A 17,440-nucleotide genomic window follows, 5' to 3' on the forward strand; every position below is an offset into this window, starting at 1 on the left:
CCTACTAGAAAATGAGCCAGACTTGGGCACTAGGGCTTGGTTTAAGGCCTCCACCCCAAGGAAGAAAGGGCTGCTCAGCAGGGAACCTGGCAAAGCCTGACACATTTTGCATTTCCCTCCCTTATGTTTTTCTGAACATAGGATCTGATGAAACCTCTATGTTGGGCTTGGGAGGGAATTTGTAAAGGGGTGAGCACCCAAAAGTGGTTGGAAATGGCATGGTGTTTCATAAATCAGGAGAGAATTGGTCCCTTATAGGAGTGGCAGGAAAAAGGAAAAAATACAAATATTTTGGAAGTGAGGGAATGGGGATAGGGCTGAAAGAGAGAAAGGTACAAAGGGGAGGAGGACAGCTGTTCATTTTATATCCTGTGGTCATTGTCCATCTGCCATAAACTGAAAGAAGTCACCTAATGAGATTTGGGAATTTCAGCCAAGGAAGTGACTAAGGAGCAAAATATTAAGTACAATAAATCACATACTGTCACATTTATTCAAACAGAAAGGCTTGTAGATCAAATAGTCTGTTTCCTAATAAAGTCAGTCAAAACAAAGATTGTTGCTAGTAGCCTCATTTTAAAAATAAATATAAAACAGAAGGGGAAGAAGAGTTGCTTTTAAAACCTGACTCTTTTTCTGCATTTTATAATAAAGCTTTTTATTTTAAAGGAAACATTTTTAGCATATGTATAGCATGAATGTAGAATATTTGAGTTTTTACTGTACTTTGACCTCTCTCAATCCTTAATATCAGTTTTTAGTAGTTGTTTAAAATGGAAAATTTAGTTTCATATAATGGTCCTTTTTACAACACTGTCCTTGAAATATGTTTTTTTTTTAGTGGATAAAATGGTGAATTCCACCAAAACTTATTTCTTGGTGGGCAAAACTGAGGTATAGACATAAAATCTAGATTTTCATATTCAGATAATTGGTTAATTGATCTTTTGGGGCAGCTGAAGATTTTGGACATGTTGATTTCTCTGACTTGACAATTTCTGTTAATAAAATAATGATTTTGGTCAACTTTGGTCATCATATTTTACCAAAATTGAATTCACTTGCTCTTGATGGATCCGAGAGTAATTCGAGGATTTCCTCTCATACAGAATGGAACTATTCTTAATTAAAGTAATATCCTTTCGGTCACAATTCCCATCCCTGTCATTTGGGACTGAGAAGCCCCAGGATGCTTCCTGCCTGTGCTGCCACAAAGCATTATCTGATACAGTAACCATTTTTCCCTTCCCTGCCTAGTACTCACCCCTTTAGCTATAGTCTATGAGCTTCAGCAAAGCATAAGCTGCTGTCTCTGTGCAGGCACAAGCCAGGCGAGCTGAGCCTGTATTTTGTGAGAGCCTGAAGCAGCGCTGCCTGGCAGGAACTGTAGGCAGGGTTCGACATAGGGGCAACAGTGTGAGAATGCCTCAGAGGAGCCAGGGAGACTGGTGATCAGCCAAGAACAGCATCCAAGTATTCTGTGGATACCTGTGGTCCATGAAGGTAATAACTAACAAAAACAACTTGCTTCAAAGGGTATCAGGTGGGAAGCTAACTCACTGCTAGAGGACAAACTTGATTACAGTTTTTACATTTATAAAGTAATGAAGCAGATTTCTATAGATGTGCCACATTATAAGACAGTATGAACAGGTACATATAATCTTATAAAGTTTAGGTTTTCTACGTGGAGAGGAATAAAACAAACATGAAAACTAAGAAATATATGAAACTGGTTATCCTGGAAATTACAGCATTATCTGCTTAAAACCAAGAGTCACAATTTAGGTCCTGTTACTTCCAAGACTGGCCATATTACAAAGATTTTGGTCTACTTATAGCAGATTGTCTTGATGCCATGGGCTGGGAGAGCTAATGCCCTTAGGATTTTTCTGGGAGACTCAGTAATGAAGGAAATAAAAACCTAAGTATAATGTAATTATTGTTCTACGTCATTGTTGTTCCTGGAAAATAAACATTCACAGCTGCCTCTAATGAAATATTTCAGCAGAAGTTTGTGAAAATATCAAAATATTGATCATCTGTATAATAAGAGCCCATTGGCTTGCTAGCAGCAGAATTACTCGGAAGAATTGCCAGGTAGCAAATAAGCCTTTACTGTATTTCTCAGTTCTTTTGGATACAATGAGTGTTTACTCCCTAGTGAATAGTATTATCCTTAAAAATCGCTCTCATGGGGAGACTTCCCTGATTGTCCAGGGTTAAGACCCCGTGCTTCCAATGCACAGGGCATAGGTTCAATCCCTGCCTCAGGGAGATCCTTGGTTGGAGAACTAAGATCCCACATGCCATGCAGCCAAAAAAAAACAAATTTCTCTTGGCAAAGATAAAGAAGTGATAATTGCCAGAACTGCTTATTATACCAATGTCTTCATCTTGCTCGTCACATTTTTCACATTATAGAATGAGGCAAGTCCCTTTCTTGAATGCCTTAGCCTACAGTAACATAATATGCCCTGGAAGTGACAGTGTCTGGCTTTTAAAAGCTTCTCTAAAAGTTCCCCATTCATTTCTTTTTCTCTTTCCATTCACTACAAGCTCAGTTAATGCCCCTCTCCTCCATTTATCTACCTTGAAAAGATGAAAGGATGTGTTGATTCTGCTAAGATTGGCTCCAGTCCTAGCAGGGAGTTTAAGTAGTCCGATTACATCCGTTTCATCGCTTTATGATCTTACTGTATCAAATGCTGTTGTTTACACGCGGCTCTAGGACTCTGCTTGTCTCTGCGGTCTGAGTTTTGAGTAATAGCAGCAGCAGCACTTGGGCTGCAAGAATTCTCAGCAGGGTTCTGTCCAGACACTCCTCAAGCCTTCAGTATTTATGGGCCCCGCTCCACTATCTAGAGGCATGATTTCTGGCAGTGCTTCTCCCTAATCTATAAATTCTGCAAGATCACTTCTCTCCTTCTGTGGCCCTGTGCCACATTTAAAAAGGCAGCTTGTTTTTCAGGCAGTGCTTTGAGGAAAAGAGTCTGCTCCCGGCAACCACTACCAAACCCCCAAGAGGCAGTAGCTCCTTCTATTGTTTCTGTTCTGATTTACTTTGAAAAGTCCTGGGCTTTGTGGAGAAGGGCATAACCAAATAAAAATAAAGCTACCCAGGTCTTGGGAGACTAAAACCAATTGATTTATCCTTCTACTATAAAAATAAAAAGATATAGAGAGGACTACAGGAGATATAGGCTCACAATCCCTAATCTGTAATTCCATAGTATAAAAACACTCAGAAAAACCACAGAACTTTTTTTTAATTTATTTGATGGCAAAGCCTCACATGATCTAAATTCATTTGGCAGCTAGACTTGAAGTAATTTAAAGCTATTTATAATCTTTACTTACACTACTTTATATGAATCTTTGTATATTTAAGTGCAGAAATATTAATATGTTTCATTATAGGATAGTGCCTCAGACTTGCTGGTGATCTTACATACTATGTGGTGTATTTACCATGTTACCTTTCTGAAATCTGCAAGTTAGTCAGTAATTTGGATCCTAAAGTTTATTTTACCTTAAGTGATTGTGAATTGTGTAACTGTTATTTTGAGAAAGTGAGTAATAACTCTTGAATTCTTAATAGAATAAATGACTAATATTTCTGTTTTTTAAGTAGCTTTGATTTTGTACTAAATCAAACTATTCTTTAAGTTTTTTACTTTTATGGCAACCACCCAAAAGAAATGGGAAGAAAGGAAAAGGTTTGTGTGTGGATTTTGGGAAACTTTCTGGCTCTGGAAGGTATTTGCAGTCTCCTTTGTGCATATACATTATGGTTAATGGGCTACTGAACAATAACAGGTTCTCAGTGTGCTTAATACGGGCTTCACTGATTAGCACATAACTGCTACTTGTTCATGTGCTTGTGTATCCTTGGCATTGTAAGCTCTGACAGCCATTTAAGATCCTCTCGGCCAGCACTGTACAGAAGCATTCCAGTTGGTAAATCCTGGAAGTTGCAGGTTCTCACCAGGTTTTGTCGAGCTCCTGAGGCTCATTCAGGTTCATCTCTAACACTGTCCAAAACTGAATGATTTATTTGTTATGTAAGCAAACAATTGAAGTGAAGCGAAGTCGCTCAGTTGTGTCCAACTCTTTGTGACCCCATGGAATGTAGCCTACTAGGCTCCTCCGTCAATGGGATTTTCCAGGCAAGAATACTGGAGTGGGTTGTTGTTTTCTTCTCCAGGAGATCTTCCTGACCCAGGGATTGAACCCAGGTCTCTTGCATTGTAGGCAGATGCTTTACCATCTGAGTGAGCTACCAGGGAAGTATATAAGCAAACAATTATGTCAAGTCATTTCATCTATCCTAATCCAGTTGTTATATGATGATTTCCTTTTAAGAATATTTTAATTGAGCCAGATCTGCTTGAAAAAAAAAGAGAAGAAAAATAGTTTCAAGAATCATATGTTCTTACTTTATTATTGTCTTGCATTACAGTACATTGTCATGTGAATGTGCCATGTTAAGCGAAATGGAAAGTGAACCATGTAATCTGGAGCTTGGTACCCCCATGTGAGTTAAGACATTTGTGAAATTCAGGAGCACACTACAGGGCATGCTCTGTACAGGGGTGGGGTCAGGTTTTGTGGGTCTACATTTGAAGCTTACACAGTTTGGGTGACGGCTAGAGTGTCATTAAGGAAACGAATACAAAATTGCACATTCAAAGTTAGGTAAAAATGTGAATGCTTATTTAAAATGAGAAAAGAAATCACAACATGATACGAATCTTTAGAAACTGGCAATACCACAAACATAAGAAAATCCAACCTTTTTGTTAACTACCTGAAATACTTTTTTCCTTTTTCCTTTTGGGTGCATATTCTAAAATTACCTCTGCATATGACAACTTTTGCTGTTGATGTAAATGGGGAAGGGAAAAGAGCACTGGACTGGGAGTTAGGCCATGTAGTCACTTCTCTGCCAACTGAATTTGCCACGTAAACTTAGGTAATTGGTGGAGCCCTAGTGAGCCCCTGACAACTCGTTTGTAAAGTAAGAATGTTCATCTTCCTGATCTCTTAAATGTCTTCCCACTGTGACCCTTAATCCTAGAACTGGGTGAAAATAATGAACTATGAGTTAACCAGGAATAGATTTTATGTAAAAATATGATTATGATGTTGTCTGTTTTAGTTCAGGGGGCCCCTACAAGAAATATCAAAATAGTTGCTATACCTTTATTCAACCAATCATAGCCAGTTTATACTTGTAGCTTGTTTTGCTAGCAGGGAAAGATATTAGGTAGAGGAACAGAAAAGCAACATCAGCCAAACCATGTAATATTGTTACCCAAGCAATTCTCAGCATGAGTGATTGAATGTGCTGCCCCCTTTGTCTCTTCCCAGAAGAGTGACAGACTCTTTGCCGGTGGACAGAGGTTATAAATCACTTCCATATCCTTATCCTGCTGAAAAGAAGTGCTGCAAAAGAGCCAGTAGTAATAACAGTAATAATAATGATATCGTTGCATTTCCAAAAAATTCTCTTATTAGAGTTTAACCGACAACTGCTTCCTAAATTTCATTCATTCAACAACTGTTCTCTGAGCTCCTCTTCTATGTGAAGCAGCTCTTAAGGCATTGGGGAGACAGGATTCATGAAAGAAAATCTTTGCCCTGGTCGGGCTGACATGCTGCTGAATATCAAACAAATGAATGTCAGGGAGTACTGAATGCATGAAGAAAATTAATCAGGGGTCAGCAGATGAGGGGTCGCATTTTGTTGGAGGTGGCCAGGGGATGGCCGCTGAGGATGTAACCATTGATCAGAGGCTTGAATTGTGTAGAAGAGATAACCTGGCAGAAAGAACAGCCGACAGAAGAGTGGTGTGGACTGCCAACGGGTAGCCACACGCCTTATGTAACTGTCAGTTCTGAATAATCTTGTACTGCCTAAGTGGGGAAGGCTACTCAAAGAGTATACATTTCCTGGATTTTCCTGAGTGATAGCCACAGTCAACAGAAGTGGGACTGAATCATGAGAACATAATTAGGCTTTTAAGTTCGCACATACCTCAGACATAAGTATTTTTAATAATTGGTTGACTCATTGGTTGATTGATTGCTAGATGGATCATCTTGACCTGACTCCCTATAACAAAAGTGGAAAGTTGCTTATCTGTTGTTTTGTAAATTACAGTAGGGATGGTACTGTTTAAATAGAGCCCAGGGGTAAAAATTGATACCAATTTTAGTTGCGATTTTATGAGTAAAATGGTTCAAAGATCAAACTGAGATTACTAAAAATGTTTCTTACAACCATAGTGATGAATCTCTCTAACAGTAGCAGTAAAGGGAGCGACCTTATAGAAATAAGTTTTGCCAGTCTTCTTATTTCTTTATTTTTAAATAGCAAGTACTAGGCACTATTTTACACTTGTAAATATTCATTGTTTCCTTATAGTAAAATAATTATTTCAGAAACAGATTTATAAACTATTATGGAATTCATTATTTAGGATACAAATGTGGATTACACTATTATTTTAAATTTAATCCTGATTGTAATATTGTATGAGGTTAATGCTTTCCACATAATTAAAGTTTTCTGAGTTGGGAAATGTTAGAATATTACTTCTTTGGAATACAAGTATTTTTTTTTTTAATCTCTTGTAAATGACTTTCTATGGATTTTTAAAGCAAATGACCAAAGAAATTACATATCAGTGCAATACCTTTTGTGTTTGTTCTGAGTGCTCAGATAGTACGTTATCACACTAATCTGTGTGAGAGATGATTTAAGGAGGTGATGGTGAAGGTAAAATAAAAGGCGTAGATTCAATAAATCTGCAGGAGAGTATGCAGCTTTGGGTGACTGACTATGAAGGCAGGGGAAGGAGAAGAATGGGCAGGGAACCTGCAGAAAAAGTGATTTCCAAGTGAACCTGATATGGAGACTAGAGGTGGTTCAGTCCTTTAGGTCTTACCAAAAACAGAGCCATATGGCTCCAGGCAGGGGCCAGAGCGGAAGTGGCACAGAAGCTTGTCCCCACATGTTCAGACCACGTGAACATCAAGCAGTATTTGTTTCCTTAAGTGTGCTTGTGCACTGGAAAGCGTATAGCGAAGTGGTTGAAGGCATGGATTCTGGTCTGCCCAATTCTAAATCCCATTTGGGCCTTGAGTAAATTGCCTAGCTTCTCTTTGCCTCAGTTTCCTTACCTGTAAAATGAGCATGCAGAGTAGTACCTAACTGCTCAAAGCAACTATAATTGTTCTCTCTTGAATTACTGGAATTTTTTTTTACCTCTGTGGATGCTGCTAAAACTTTAACTGGTCAGATTTTCTGTTTTCTCTGGATTTTAGGAACTGCAAACTCAAATTTCTACTCTATCAATTCTAAAGACCTTATGAAGTATGTCTCCTTATACTGTTATATCTTGCTATCTTATTCCCAGAGCGCCTTCTTTTTCTTATCAAGTAGGTGCCTTTCTTCCCCTCTAATACATTTACCAGTGACGCTAACAAATAGGAAGATAACTCTTTTGGTTCTCAGTTTTCATTTCCACATTGCACTTACAGCATTTCCACTAAAGAGCTGGGAAATAGCCCAAAACGAAAGAATATATTGAAGAGGGAATATATGCCTTAACATGCCTTAAATTCTTTGATAAGTAGTGATTCAGCCCATGAGCAAATATTTTTTCCTTTTTCTAGGATAAACGGATTTATGAAATGAAACAAAAATACTGAATCATACCTGAAATTTCTTAAGTGTGGACCGGAGTTGTTTTCTAAGCACATTTCATGTGCTTAGACATTTCATGTGCCTTAATCTTCACAACAGTTCTATGAAGAGATTGCTATTATTATTCACGTTTTACCAATGTAGAGAATGGACACAGCAAAGATTAGTGACTTGCTCAAGATTCACACAGCTAAAAAGTGTCAAATCCCAGATTACAAATCTAACAGCATGCCCTCACCATCTACTCTCCTAACCCCTATACATACTTTCTCTCTGGAAGATAATGTATCAGAGGGAATTTCACTCCAAAAAATGAAGTTAAAAAATTATATAGAATTATCAGTAATTCTAATGAGCACTGAATTTATTAATATATAGAATTCCCTCATCTATTTAAGACTTTGTGACCCCTGGAGGACAAAATGGCAACCCATTACAGTATTCTTGCCTGGAAAATCACATAGACAGAAGAATCCGGCAGGCTACAGTCTGTGGGGGTCGCAAAGAGTCAGACATGACTGAGGAACTGAGCATGCACATGAAGCTATATGATGTTAAGGTTATACGATGGTAAGATATACCTATCATCAACAATTTTATAGCATTACAATTTGGAGTAATATTTTTCTATAAAGTTACAGTTGTATTAGGTTTCTTCCTAGATATAAAAGTGGGTTTTCTTCCTTAGAACAATGTGTTAATCTAGTTAAACATTGAAACAGAAACAAAATAAATCAACTTGAAAGGAAAAGATAATGTCTTAGAATTAAGAGGATATTACATTCGAGAAACTTTTTTCTTAATGTACTAGAAAATGATACCTGATGGAGAGGTCAGAATGTGTGCCTTGGGGGTGATATTCGGCTTGGCTTATGAGTACTTTGTATGACTTTGCAAACTGTTTATTTTTAATTATACTGGGCCATTATAATAAGACTTTACTAATAAGTAAAATAATTCATCTGGCTATCATTATTCTTCATATTACTTTATCTAGCTGATAAAAATGTATCATAATTATTCATGTAGTCTGTCTCTGATATTTTTATTCTAAAGGCAAACTGGATTGTGTAACCATCTAAGTCATTTTAGGGCAATTTCTAGTTAATGTGGGAGAATTATTGCCCTGTTGACTATATAACAGTACCAAAATTAATCTTGGGTAAGGATACATGTAGTACAAATATTCTAAAGCACAGCTCTCAGATTTTTTTTCACTTTTGACCCAATTCAGACAAATTGAAAATCCTTAACTTCCATCCATCCATGGTTATAGTTCCCCCTTTCTAGTATAAATATATCTCAGTAAAAACAAAAACAAAAAAATGGATAATTTCAGATAAGCAAATTACAGCAAACCCATTCACGGTCAAGCCAGAGCTGATTTCTGTTGTGTACCACGATTGTTCTGGGTAGTCGGGACACAAGTAGTAAACAAGACAGACACTGCTTTGATGGAGCTTGCATTCTAACAGGAGATGGACAATGAGCAAATAATCAAGTAAATAGATGAGATAAGGCGAGGGTGGGATGTTTCAAGAGAACAGCATCGAAACATGTATATTATCTAGGGTGAAACAGATCACCAGCCCAGGTTGGATGCATGAGACAAGTGCTTGGGCCTGGTGCACTGGGAAGACCCAGAGGGATCGGGTGGAGAGGGAGGTGGGAGGGGGGACCGGGATGGGGAATACATGTAAATCCATGGCTAATTCATTTCAATGTATGACAAAAACCACTGCAATGTTGTAAAGTAATTAGCCTCCAACTAATAAAAATAAATGGAAAAAAAAAAGATGAGATAAATTTATACACTCATAAAATGGAGTGATAAGATGCAGGATGATTGGACATTGGGGGCGAACTTCTTTAGATTGAATGAGCAAGGAAGATTTCTTTGAGGAGGTGATATTTGCACAGATCCATGAGAAAGAAGAGGAACAAACCATGGGAGAGTCTGTGGAATAGGACATGAATGTAATGAGGAAAGAATAGAGTGTGAGGATATTGACATCATCTGTGTAATTGCAGGCAGAGAGTAGGCACATAGAAGCCCTGAGATGGAGTGTTCAGGGAGGAGAAGGTCCATAGTGGCTGAAACAAAGTATATGAAAAGAAGAGTGCTACAAGGGATGTTCTAAGATCATGAAGGACTTAATATATCATAGCAATGAGCTCATCCTTTTGTTCCTAGTGGACTGAGAAACCTTGAGAGAGTTTTAAGCCAGATTGGACTAATCACTAAAACATTTTAAAAGACTCTTGTTTTTGAAAGGCCTATAACTGCTATGTGGAGGATGAATTACAGGAGAATTAAAAGGGGAGCAAGAAGACCAGCAAGACATGACCCTGACTTGACTAAGGTGGTAGCACTAGTGGAGGATAGAAGCTGAGCCATATTTTGGAGTCAGAACTCCCAGGCTGATGGGTTGAAAGTGGGAAGTGAAGGAAAGGGAGGAATCAAAGATGACATCTAGTATTTTGTTAGTTTCTTTGAGCATCTGGAGTGGTGTCATTTGAAATGCAAAGTGTACTGAATATTTGTAAGGTGAAAAACCAGTTCTTCTGATTTTGACTTAATAAGCCTGAGATGTCCTTTTGGGATGATAAGTAGCAGTTGGATCTATAAATGTGGATCTCATGAGAAATATCAGTTCAGTTCAGTCACTCAGTCATGTGCGACTCATTGCGACCCCGTGAACTGTGGCACGCCAGGCTTCCCTGTCCATCATCAACTCCCAGAGCTTGCTCAAACTCATGTCCATCATGTTGGTGATGCCATCCAACCATCTCATCCTCTGTAGTCCCCTTCTCCTCCTGCCTTCAATCTTTCCCAGCATCAGAGTCTTTTCCCATGAGTCAGTTCTTCACATCAGGTGGCCAAAGTATTGAAGTTTCAGTTTCAGCATCATTCCTTCCAATGAATATTCAGGACTGATTTCCTTTAGGATTGACTGGTTTGATCTCCTGGCAGTCCAAGGGCCTCTCAAGAGTATTCTCTAACACCACAGTTCAAAAGCCCAATTCTTCAGTGTTCAGCTTTCTTTATGGTCCAACCTTCACATCCATACATGACTACTGGAAAAACCATGACTTTGGCTAGACGGACCTTTGTTGGCAAAGTAATGTCTCTGCTTTTTATTATGCTGTCTCGGTTGGTCATAACTTTCCTTTCAAGGAGCAAGTGTCTTTTAATTCCATGGCTGCAGTCACCGTCTGCAATGATTTTGGAGCCCAAGAAAATAAAGTCTGTCACTGTTTCCATTGTTTCCCTATCTTTTTGCCATGAAGTGATGGGACTGGATGCCATGACTTTAGTTTTCTAAATGTTAAGTTTTAAGCCAACTTTTTCACTCTCCTCTTTCACTTTCATCAAGAGGCTCTTTAGTTCTTCTTTGCTTTCTGCCATAAGGATGGTGTCATCTGCATACCTGAGGTTACTGATATTTCTCTCAGCAGTGTTGATTCCAGCTTGTGCTTCATCCAGCTCAGCACTTCGCATGATGTACTCTGCATATAAGTTAAATAAGCAGAGCGATGATACAGATCCTTGACATACTCCTTTCCCAATTTGGAACCAGTCCATTGTGCTGTGTCCGGTTCTAACTGTTGCTTCTTAACCTGCATACGGATATTTGTTGTAGATATTATTTAAAGCCTCAAAGTAAAAAGCGGCAACATAGAGAGGAGAAGAGAAAGCCACCAAAACAATTTGAGATCAAGAACAAAAAGGGCAACAATGGAGAATGATAAGCAACAGCCAGTGAAGCAAGAGAAAGATCAAGAAGGTAGTGGAAGATAGAAGAAGTTATCCAATTAAGGGGAAAGGATGGACTGTGACAAATCCTGATTAAGTCTAGTACCCTAAACATGGGGAAATGATCTGTTGATTGGGCAACATAGAGCCCAGCCACATAACCAAGAGTAGTTTCAGGGCAGTGCTTGAGTGTAGAAGTCTGAATGGAGGAAGGGACAGAGGATAGGCTGTGATGAAGTGGAGACAATCACTGGACAGCCCTTCTGAGAAGTTTTCCTATAAGTGGAACAAAAATAAGATTGGAAAGAACAGAAGGTACAGGTGTGACATCAAGAAAAAATTTAAGATGGGAGATGCTTTGTATGTTTCTATGATGTTTGTATGACAATAGGAATGATCCAGGAAACTTATTGGAAGAAATTGATGATACACGAGAAAGAGAGGGGAAATCTTTTTTTTTTTTTTTTTTTTTTTTTGGTGCTAGAGCTCTGTTTTATTGATAGCTTGAATGATATCTCACAGCCAGTGGTTGGCGCTTATCTTTTATTTATTTATTTTTTTTCAGGGTTTTAGAAAACTTTATTTTTTTTATTTTTTTTCCCCATTTATTTTTGTTAGTTGGAGGCTAATTACTTTACATCATTACAGTAGTTTTTGTCATACATTGAAATGAATTAGCCATGGATTTACATGTATTCCCCATCCCAGTCCCCCCTCCCACCTCCCTCTCCACCCGATCCCTCTGGGTCTTCCCAGTGCACCAGGCCCGAGCACTTGTCTCATGCACCCAACCTGGGCTGGTGATCTGTTTCACCCTAGATAATATACATGTTTCAATGCTGGTCTCTTGAAACATCCCACCCTCGCCTTCTCCCAGAGTCCACAAGTCTGTTCTATACATCTGAGTCTCTTTTTCTGTTTTGCATATAGGGTTATCGTTACCATCTTTCTAAAGTCCATATATATGTGTTAGTATACTGTAATGGTCTTTATCTTTCTGGCTTACTTCACTCTGTATAATCTTAAAGAGCCAATGGAGATGGAATCTAGACCACATTCTTTAGAATGTTCACCATTCTTTAGAACAGAGCACTTCATCCTTTATAACAGGAGGAAGTCAGAGTATACTGGTAGAGTGATTGAAAAGATGAGGGTATTACTCTCTGGTCTCTATTTTTCTTAACTATATATGGTGCATTGTTAATCTAATAAGAATGAACACAGATATATGATTTTATGTTAAAATTCCAAAAAAAATTTTAAAACAGTATTTTTATACATAATTTGATGATACAGAGCAAATTATTAAAATAGCACAAATTCTAGCCATAAAATCAGTAGCACAGATTTAGGACATCATCAATGAAAGGTAGTTTTGTTGCAAGATAGTTTCAAGGTATTATGTAAGTATTTGCTTTAGCAAAAGAGTAGAAATGGCTTGTAGTTATATTGCAGTACATATATGTCTTAAGTATAAGACAAACTTTAAGCCAGTATTAGTCCAGAAATGTTGCTGAAAAAATTATCTATCATTATGCACTATGGGATTGACTAAATAACCAATAGTAATGCAAATGACAGTTATAGTAAATAACTGTAGATTTACTTTATCATTTATCAATTATCTGTCAATTTTAAATCAAGAATTGCCAACCAAGACCAACTGGAAATAACACTCATGAGGTACCTTTAGCATAAATATCCTGTCTTCCCCCAAGCTGGGGGGAAGTAATCCTGGTGTGTGTACCTCTACATGGAAACCAGAATTCCTAGACTGTTGGATTAGGACTCCCAGTGGGTTCTAGAAGTTCATCGATTTTATTTATGAATTCCATACTTCAGGAACCCTTCATCACTTTGTAGGCTGCTTATATCCTTGATATAAGTAAAACTGATAATATATGAAATTTCCTCATTTGCCAGTAAGAACCAAAGAAAGAGTTTGCATTTGCAGACCCATTTAAGTCCATTAATGGTTCTTGGACCATACTTTTATAACCATAGTTCTAAGTTATCTTCCTACCTTCAGCAGTTCTTAAAATCTCTGCAAAATTGCTACTTTAGAGTGAAGGATAGCAATTACATCAGAAGTGATCCAAAGGAAAGAAAATGAACCTGTACATGAGAGAATATCTTGCATTTTTCATTTGAGTTTGTTTTTCCTTTCTGGTTTTAAATATCAACTTTGGCAATTAAAGATCTTTCATTTAAGAGGGGAAAGAAAGAAGTACCTATTGCAGGTGGCACCTGCTTATTATTGTCTCCTCACTGCATTAGAGGTGTTTTGAGGTATGTGATAGCTCTGCACCACTGCCTCTGGGAGCAGGGAGTTGGGGTTGGCTTTAGGCACCTGGGCACATGGATGCTAATTAACTCTTTCCTCCCCTCACTGCAGACAGAATCAAGCAGCCATTCTCAATCTGGGCAAGGACAAATCTTACTCTACTGACGCAAGTCTATGTGACAGTGGGGCTGCAGTTCAAAAGGGCTTGTCTAAAGAAGAAATTCACCCAGTCTATGTGGAACAGCTATATTCATAGTGGGAGTGGAGAATCATTTATTCATTGGCTTGGCACCATTTGGGATGGTAGTTTGATAGGAGTGGCCCCAAAGGGAAGCATGTATATATACAAAGCCAACTGGTTCTCTTGGCTGGTGCTTCTTCCAGAAGGGGAAGTTCCCTTGGCATGGGCATTGCCTCTCTTCTGGCTGTCCATTCATATCTAACACCCCAGTCCTGGTCTTCTAGTTGTCCACTCCTCTGTTGGAATCCCTGTGACTTTTGAGCCATCTTTTCATGTAGGAATCCTTTAAAGATAACCCTGGGCTGGTTCTGTTTTCCAGGGTACACCTTTAGTGTGTAGGATCCGTGGACCTTTATCTCACCAGGGCTGGAAGTACTGCTTTATCCTGAAGGGACTGAGAAAGTGTTGATGGATTATGAGAAGAAAGTAACAAGATTCAGTTCACTTGTGGGAAGAGCGCTGGCAATAGTGTGGCTGGGTTAGGGCATGTGAGGCTGAGAACAGCTAATCACTATTGCAAAGTTCTGGCAAGAGCTACTGAGAGTCCATTGACAATAATGAGGAGGAGATGGGTTCAGAAGATGTTAACATTTTAGATACAAAATAATTTAATGACTAAGTAAGTAAAAGTGAGTCACCTGCCAGGTACCTTTTATTTAAATGAGCTCACATAAACTTATCTTACTATTCTTGCAGCAAGAATGCTGGAGTAGTTGGCATAGTGAAAGACAGGGAAGCCTGGTGTGCTGCAATCCATGGGGTTGCAGAGTCGGACACGACTTAGCAACTGAACAACGACAATGAACTTATTCTCACAACAGTAAACACTTTTTCTCCCAACAGTCAGATAACATAAGAAAATAGGGGAGGGGTCATATTGGTTATCAGGGTCATAGTTGAACACATTTTTTATTTTAATGTTTACCAGCTTTCCTGTTCTTTTTCAATTTGTAAACAATTTCCACTGAATTGCTTCTGTGAGGAACATTCTTGGTTTTCATTTGTTCCCGCCTTTCTATTTTGGGGATTCACCTCAGGCACTTGCTTTTAAGTACTTAGCCATGTATAAAACAGAAAGGAAGCACATAAATACCATTTACATTCTTTAGGCTAGTGTGAACTGCGTTTTGAAAAACAAATTGTCTGCCAGACTTCATACATGTTTCTGTTGAAGTTTGTCTCACATAATCCTTGCCATTTCCATTTCCAGCCCCACAGTTTGATACTTATTTTAAGCAGCTGCTTAAGAAAAGTAGAACTTAAATGATCAAACAGGGTAGAGTAGGCTTCTGTTTGAGCTCAAGGTTACTGTGTAGCTTTCTTTTCAGTAGCCTTTTTTCATCGACATTCTAGCTGTGAGAATAAATCTAGGAAAACTGCTGTTTGGCCTTTTTAGCTCACTGCCAGCCTTGGCGATGGCAAACTAACTGGTGTTGTACTAAACACTACTGAAATAAAATAAATGAGTCTGATTAAAGCTTGGAACTCTTGAGTACTACAAATATAAAAACCATCAACAGATGCTGTTTGCTAAAACGACGGCTCCTCTAGCAGATGGGGGAACGTTAAACATAAAATATGCTATTTCTTTTTTGTTTGGTTCATTTGTTTTTAATATAGTATAAAAACCCTGCTACTGAGTTCCAGTAAACTTCTGGCTTATGTTTCATGGCTGTTTTGGGGAGTGTGCTTTTATTATAAGAATTCATTAAACATGTTAAAACAAATTCTTATCAAAGTTTAAAACTGTCTTTGGTTTTCATATATCCAATACTGAAAATAATCATGAAAAACAATGACCAGATATCCACAATGGAAAATAGTGTTTCTCTTTCAAATCTTTGATGTTGGGCTGTAGTAGAATAATATCAATCATATCTCTAATAGTTCTCATTCATTTAGTACTTGAATTTACAGTATTTTAATTTCTCATATAGAGTCAGATGCAACTGAGCAACTAAGCAGCAGCAGCATGCTACATCATAAGTTAAATAACACACCCAGAAGGATGCTATTTTTACTCTTCATGCAACTGAATGACTGTCATGCCACTTAATACAATCATTATTAATATTAACTTGCAAGAACCATAATGGCATTATTAATCGTTCTATACTATTCAGATATTTCTTGGCCTAGAACAGAGTGTTTGTATTTAATTTAGAAGTTCATGTATCTCTAAAGAGACCTGCAGTTTACTTTTTTCTTGACTCAAAATTATTTATCTAATATTTATCAGAATAGATCACAAGAAGTTTTAGCATAGTTAGAAGAATGGGGAAATGATCAAATAACTAAGTGGTTAAAAGATTATCTAGAGTATTTATCAGGAAGGATAATATTTAATCACACTGTTCTTTTTTAACTTTGAAATTTATTGTTATTGCTGCTTACAGGTTCAGGTTCATGTCGCTATAGTTATTCAGACCCTTGTATCATCGTGTCATATGCCAAGAATAATACTGCGGACTGGATTCAGCTTGAGAAAATTAGGTTTGTTATCATTTAAAGTATCATCATAAATTTTGATGTAGGTGGGTTTCTGCTTCCCTGTTTATCTTCATTCTACCACTGGCTTTATTCTTCATGGTTAAAAGTACTCTGGTTGTTAATTATATTGAATTACATGAATGCACATATTTACCTGCATATTACCTGCTCTATTTGAAGAACGTGTTGTTAAAAGTATCATTTTCCATTCACTACTTCCCACTGTCAGTAGTAGCTATAATAAACTATTTATTTTTGGTAAAAGTACATTTGAGATAGTAACCTTTCTGATGGGATTCTCCACAAAATAACATCACCATCTGTCTCTCTAGGTGCCCTGGCTGTGACCTGGTTTATAGGCCTAGAAATGTATCAGATTACTACCTAAATTCCTTCCAGTCTGTGATGATAATTAGTTAACAGCCTTTTGGATCTAATCTCTGGTTCTGTAATTTTCCTTCTAACTTCCCTAAGGCCAGTTCTAAAATTCTGTTATAACTGTGATGTGAGTTGTAATCATTTATTACATTTTCTTTATTAAAAAAAAAATCCCTTCATAAGAAAATGAGGTTGGATACTTAAAGAGGAAGAAGCTCATTCAGGTTGAAAATATTTGATTAAATTTAGCAAAACTCAGACTATGTTAACCATTTTTGTGCAGTTTAAATCATAAAATAAACTTCGGAATGGGTGCTAATTTCAGGTATGGTGAGGTATTTAAAGGAAAAAAATACCTTGAAATTTTATTGAGTGGTTATTCTGCTCAGTTCAGTTCTTAAGTTAGTATGAATCAAGAAGAACATTTTCCATCAGTTCTGTGACAGTTTTCGTTTTTTATGCTATTTTCCTTGTCATATTTCCATATTGAAAAAAAATGTGATTTATTTGGGCAAGAAGAATAAATATTAGGTTCTTAATCTTTAATATTAAAAATTTCTAGTATTTGAAATAAAA

The 17,440-nt window shown here is 37.5% G+C and overlaps 1 protein-coding gene across 3 annotated transcripts in view; it reads left to right on the forward strand.

The window, feature by feature from the left end:
• The window catches only part of RELN (reelin), a 534,275-nt gene that overhangs the window by 284,887 nt on the left and 231,948 nt on the right, over positions 1–17,440 (forward strand). For all 3 annotated transcript variants that reach the window (XM_070469617.1, XM_070469611.1, XM_070469614.1), the window contains exon 9: positions 16,393–16,489. In XM_070469617.1, the coding sequence (XP_070325718.1) occupies positions 16,393–16,489 (97 nt within the window). The remainder of the gene's footprint in view (positions 1–16,392; positions 16,490–17,440) is intronic.

Source organism: Odocoileus virginianus, chromosome 1, assembly GCF_023699985.2.
Source record: "Odocoileus virginianus isolate 20LAN1187 ecotype Illinois chromosome 1, Ovbor_1.2, whole genome shotgun sequence".
Lineage (NCBI taxonomy): Eukaryota > Metazoa > Chordata > Mammalia > Artiodactyla > Cervidae > Odocoileus > Odocoileus virginianus.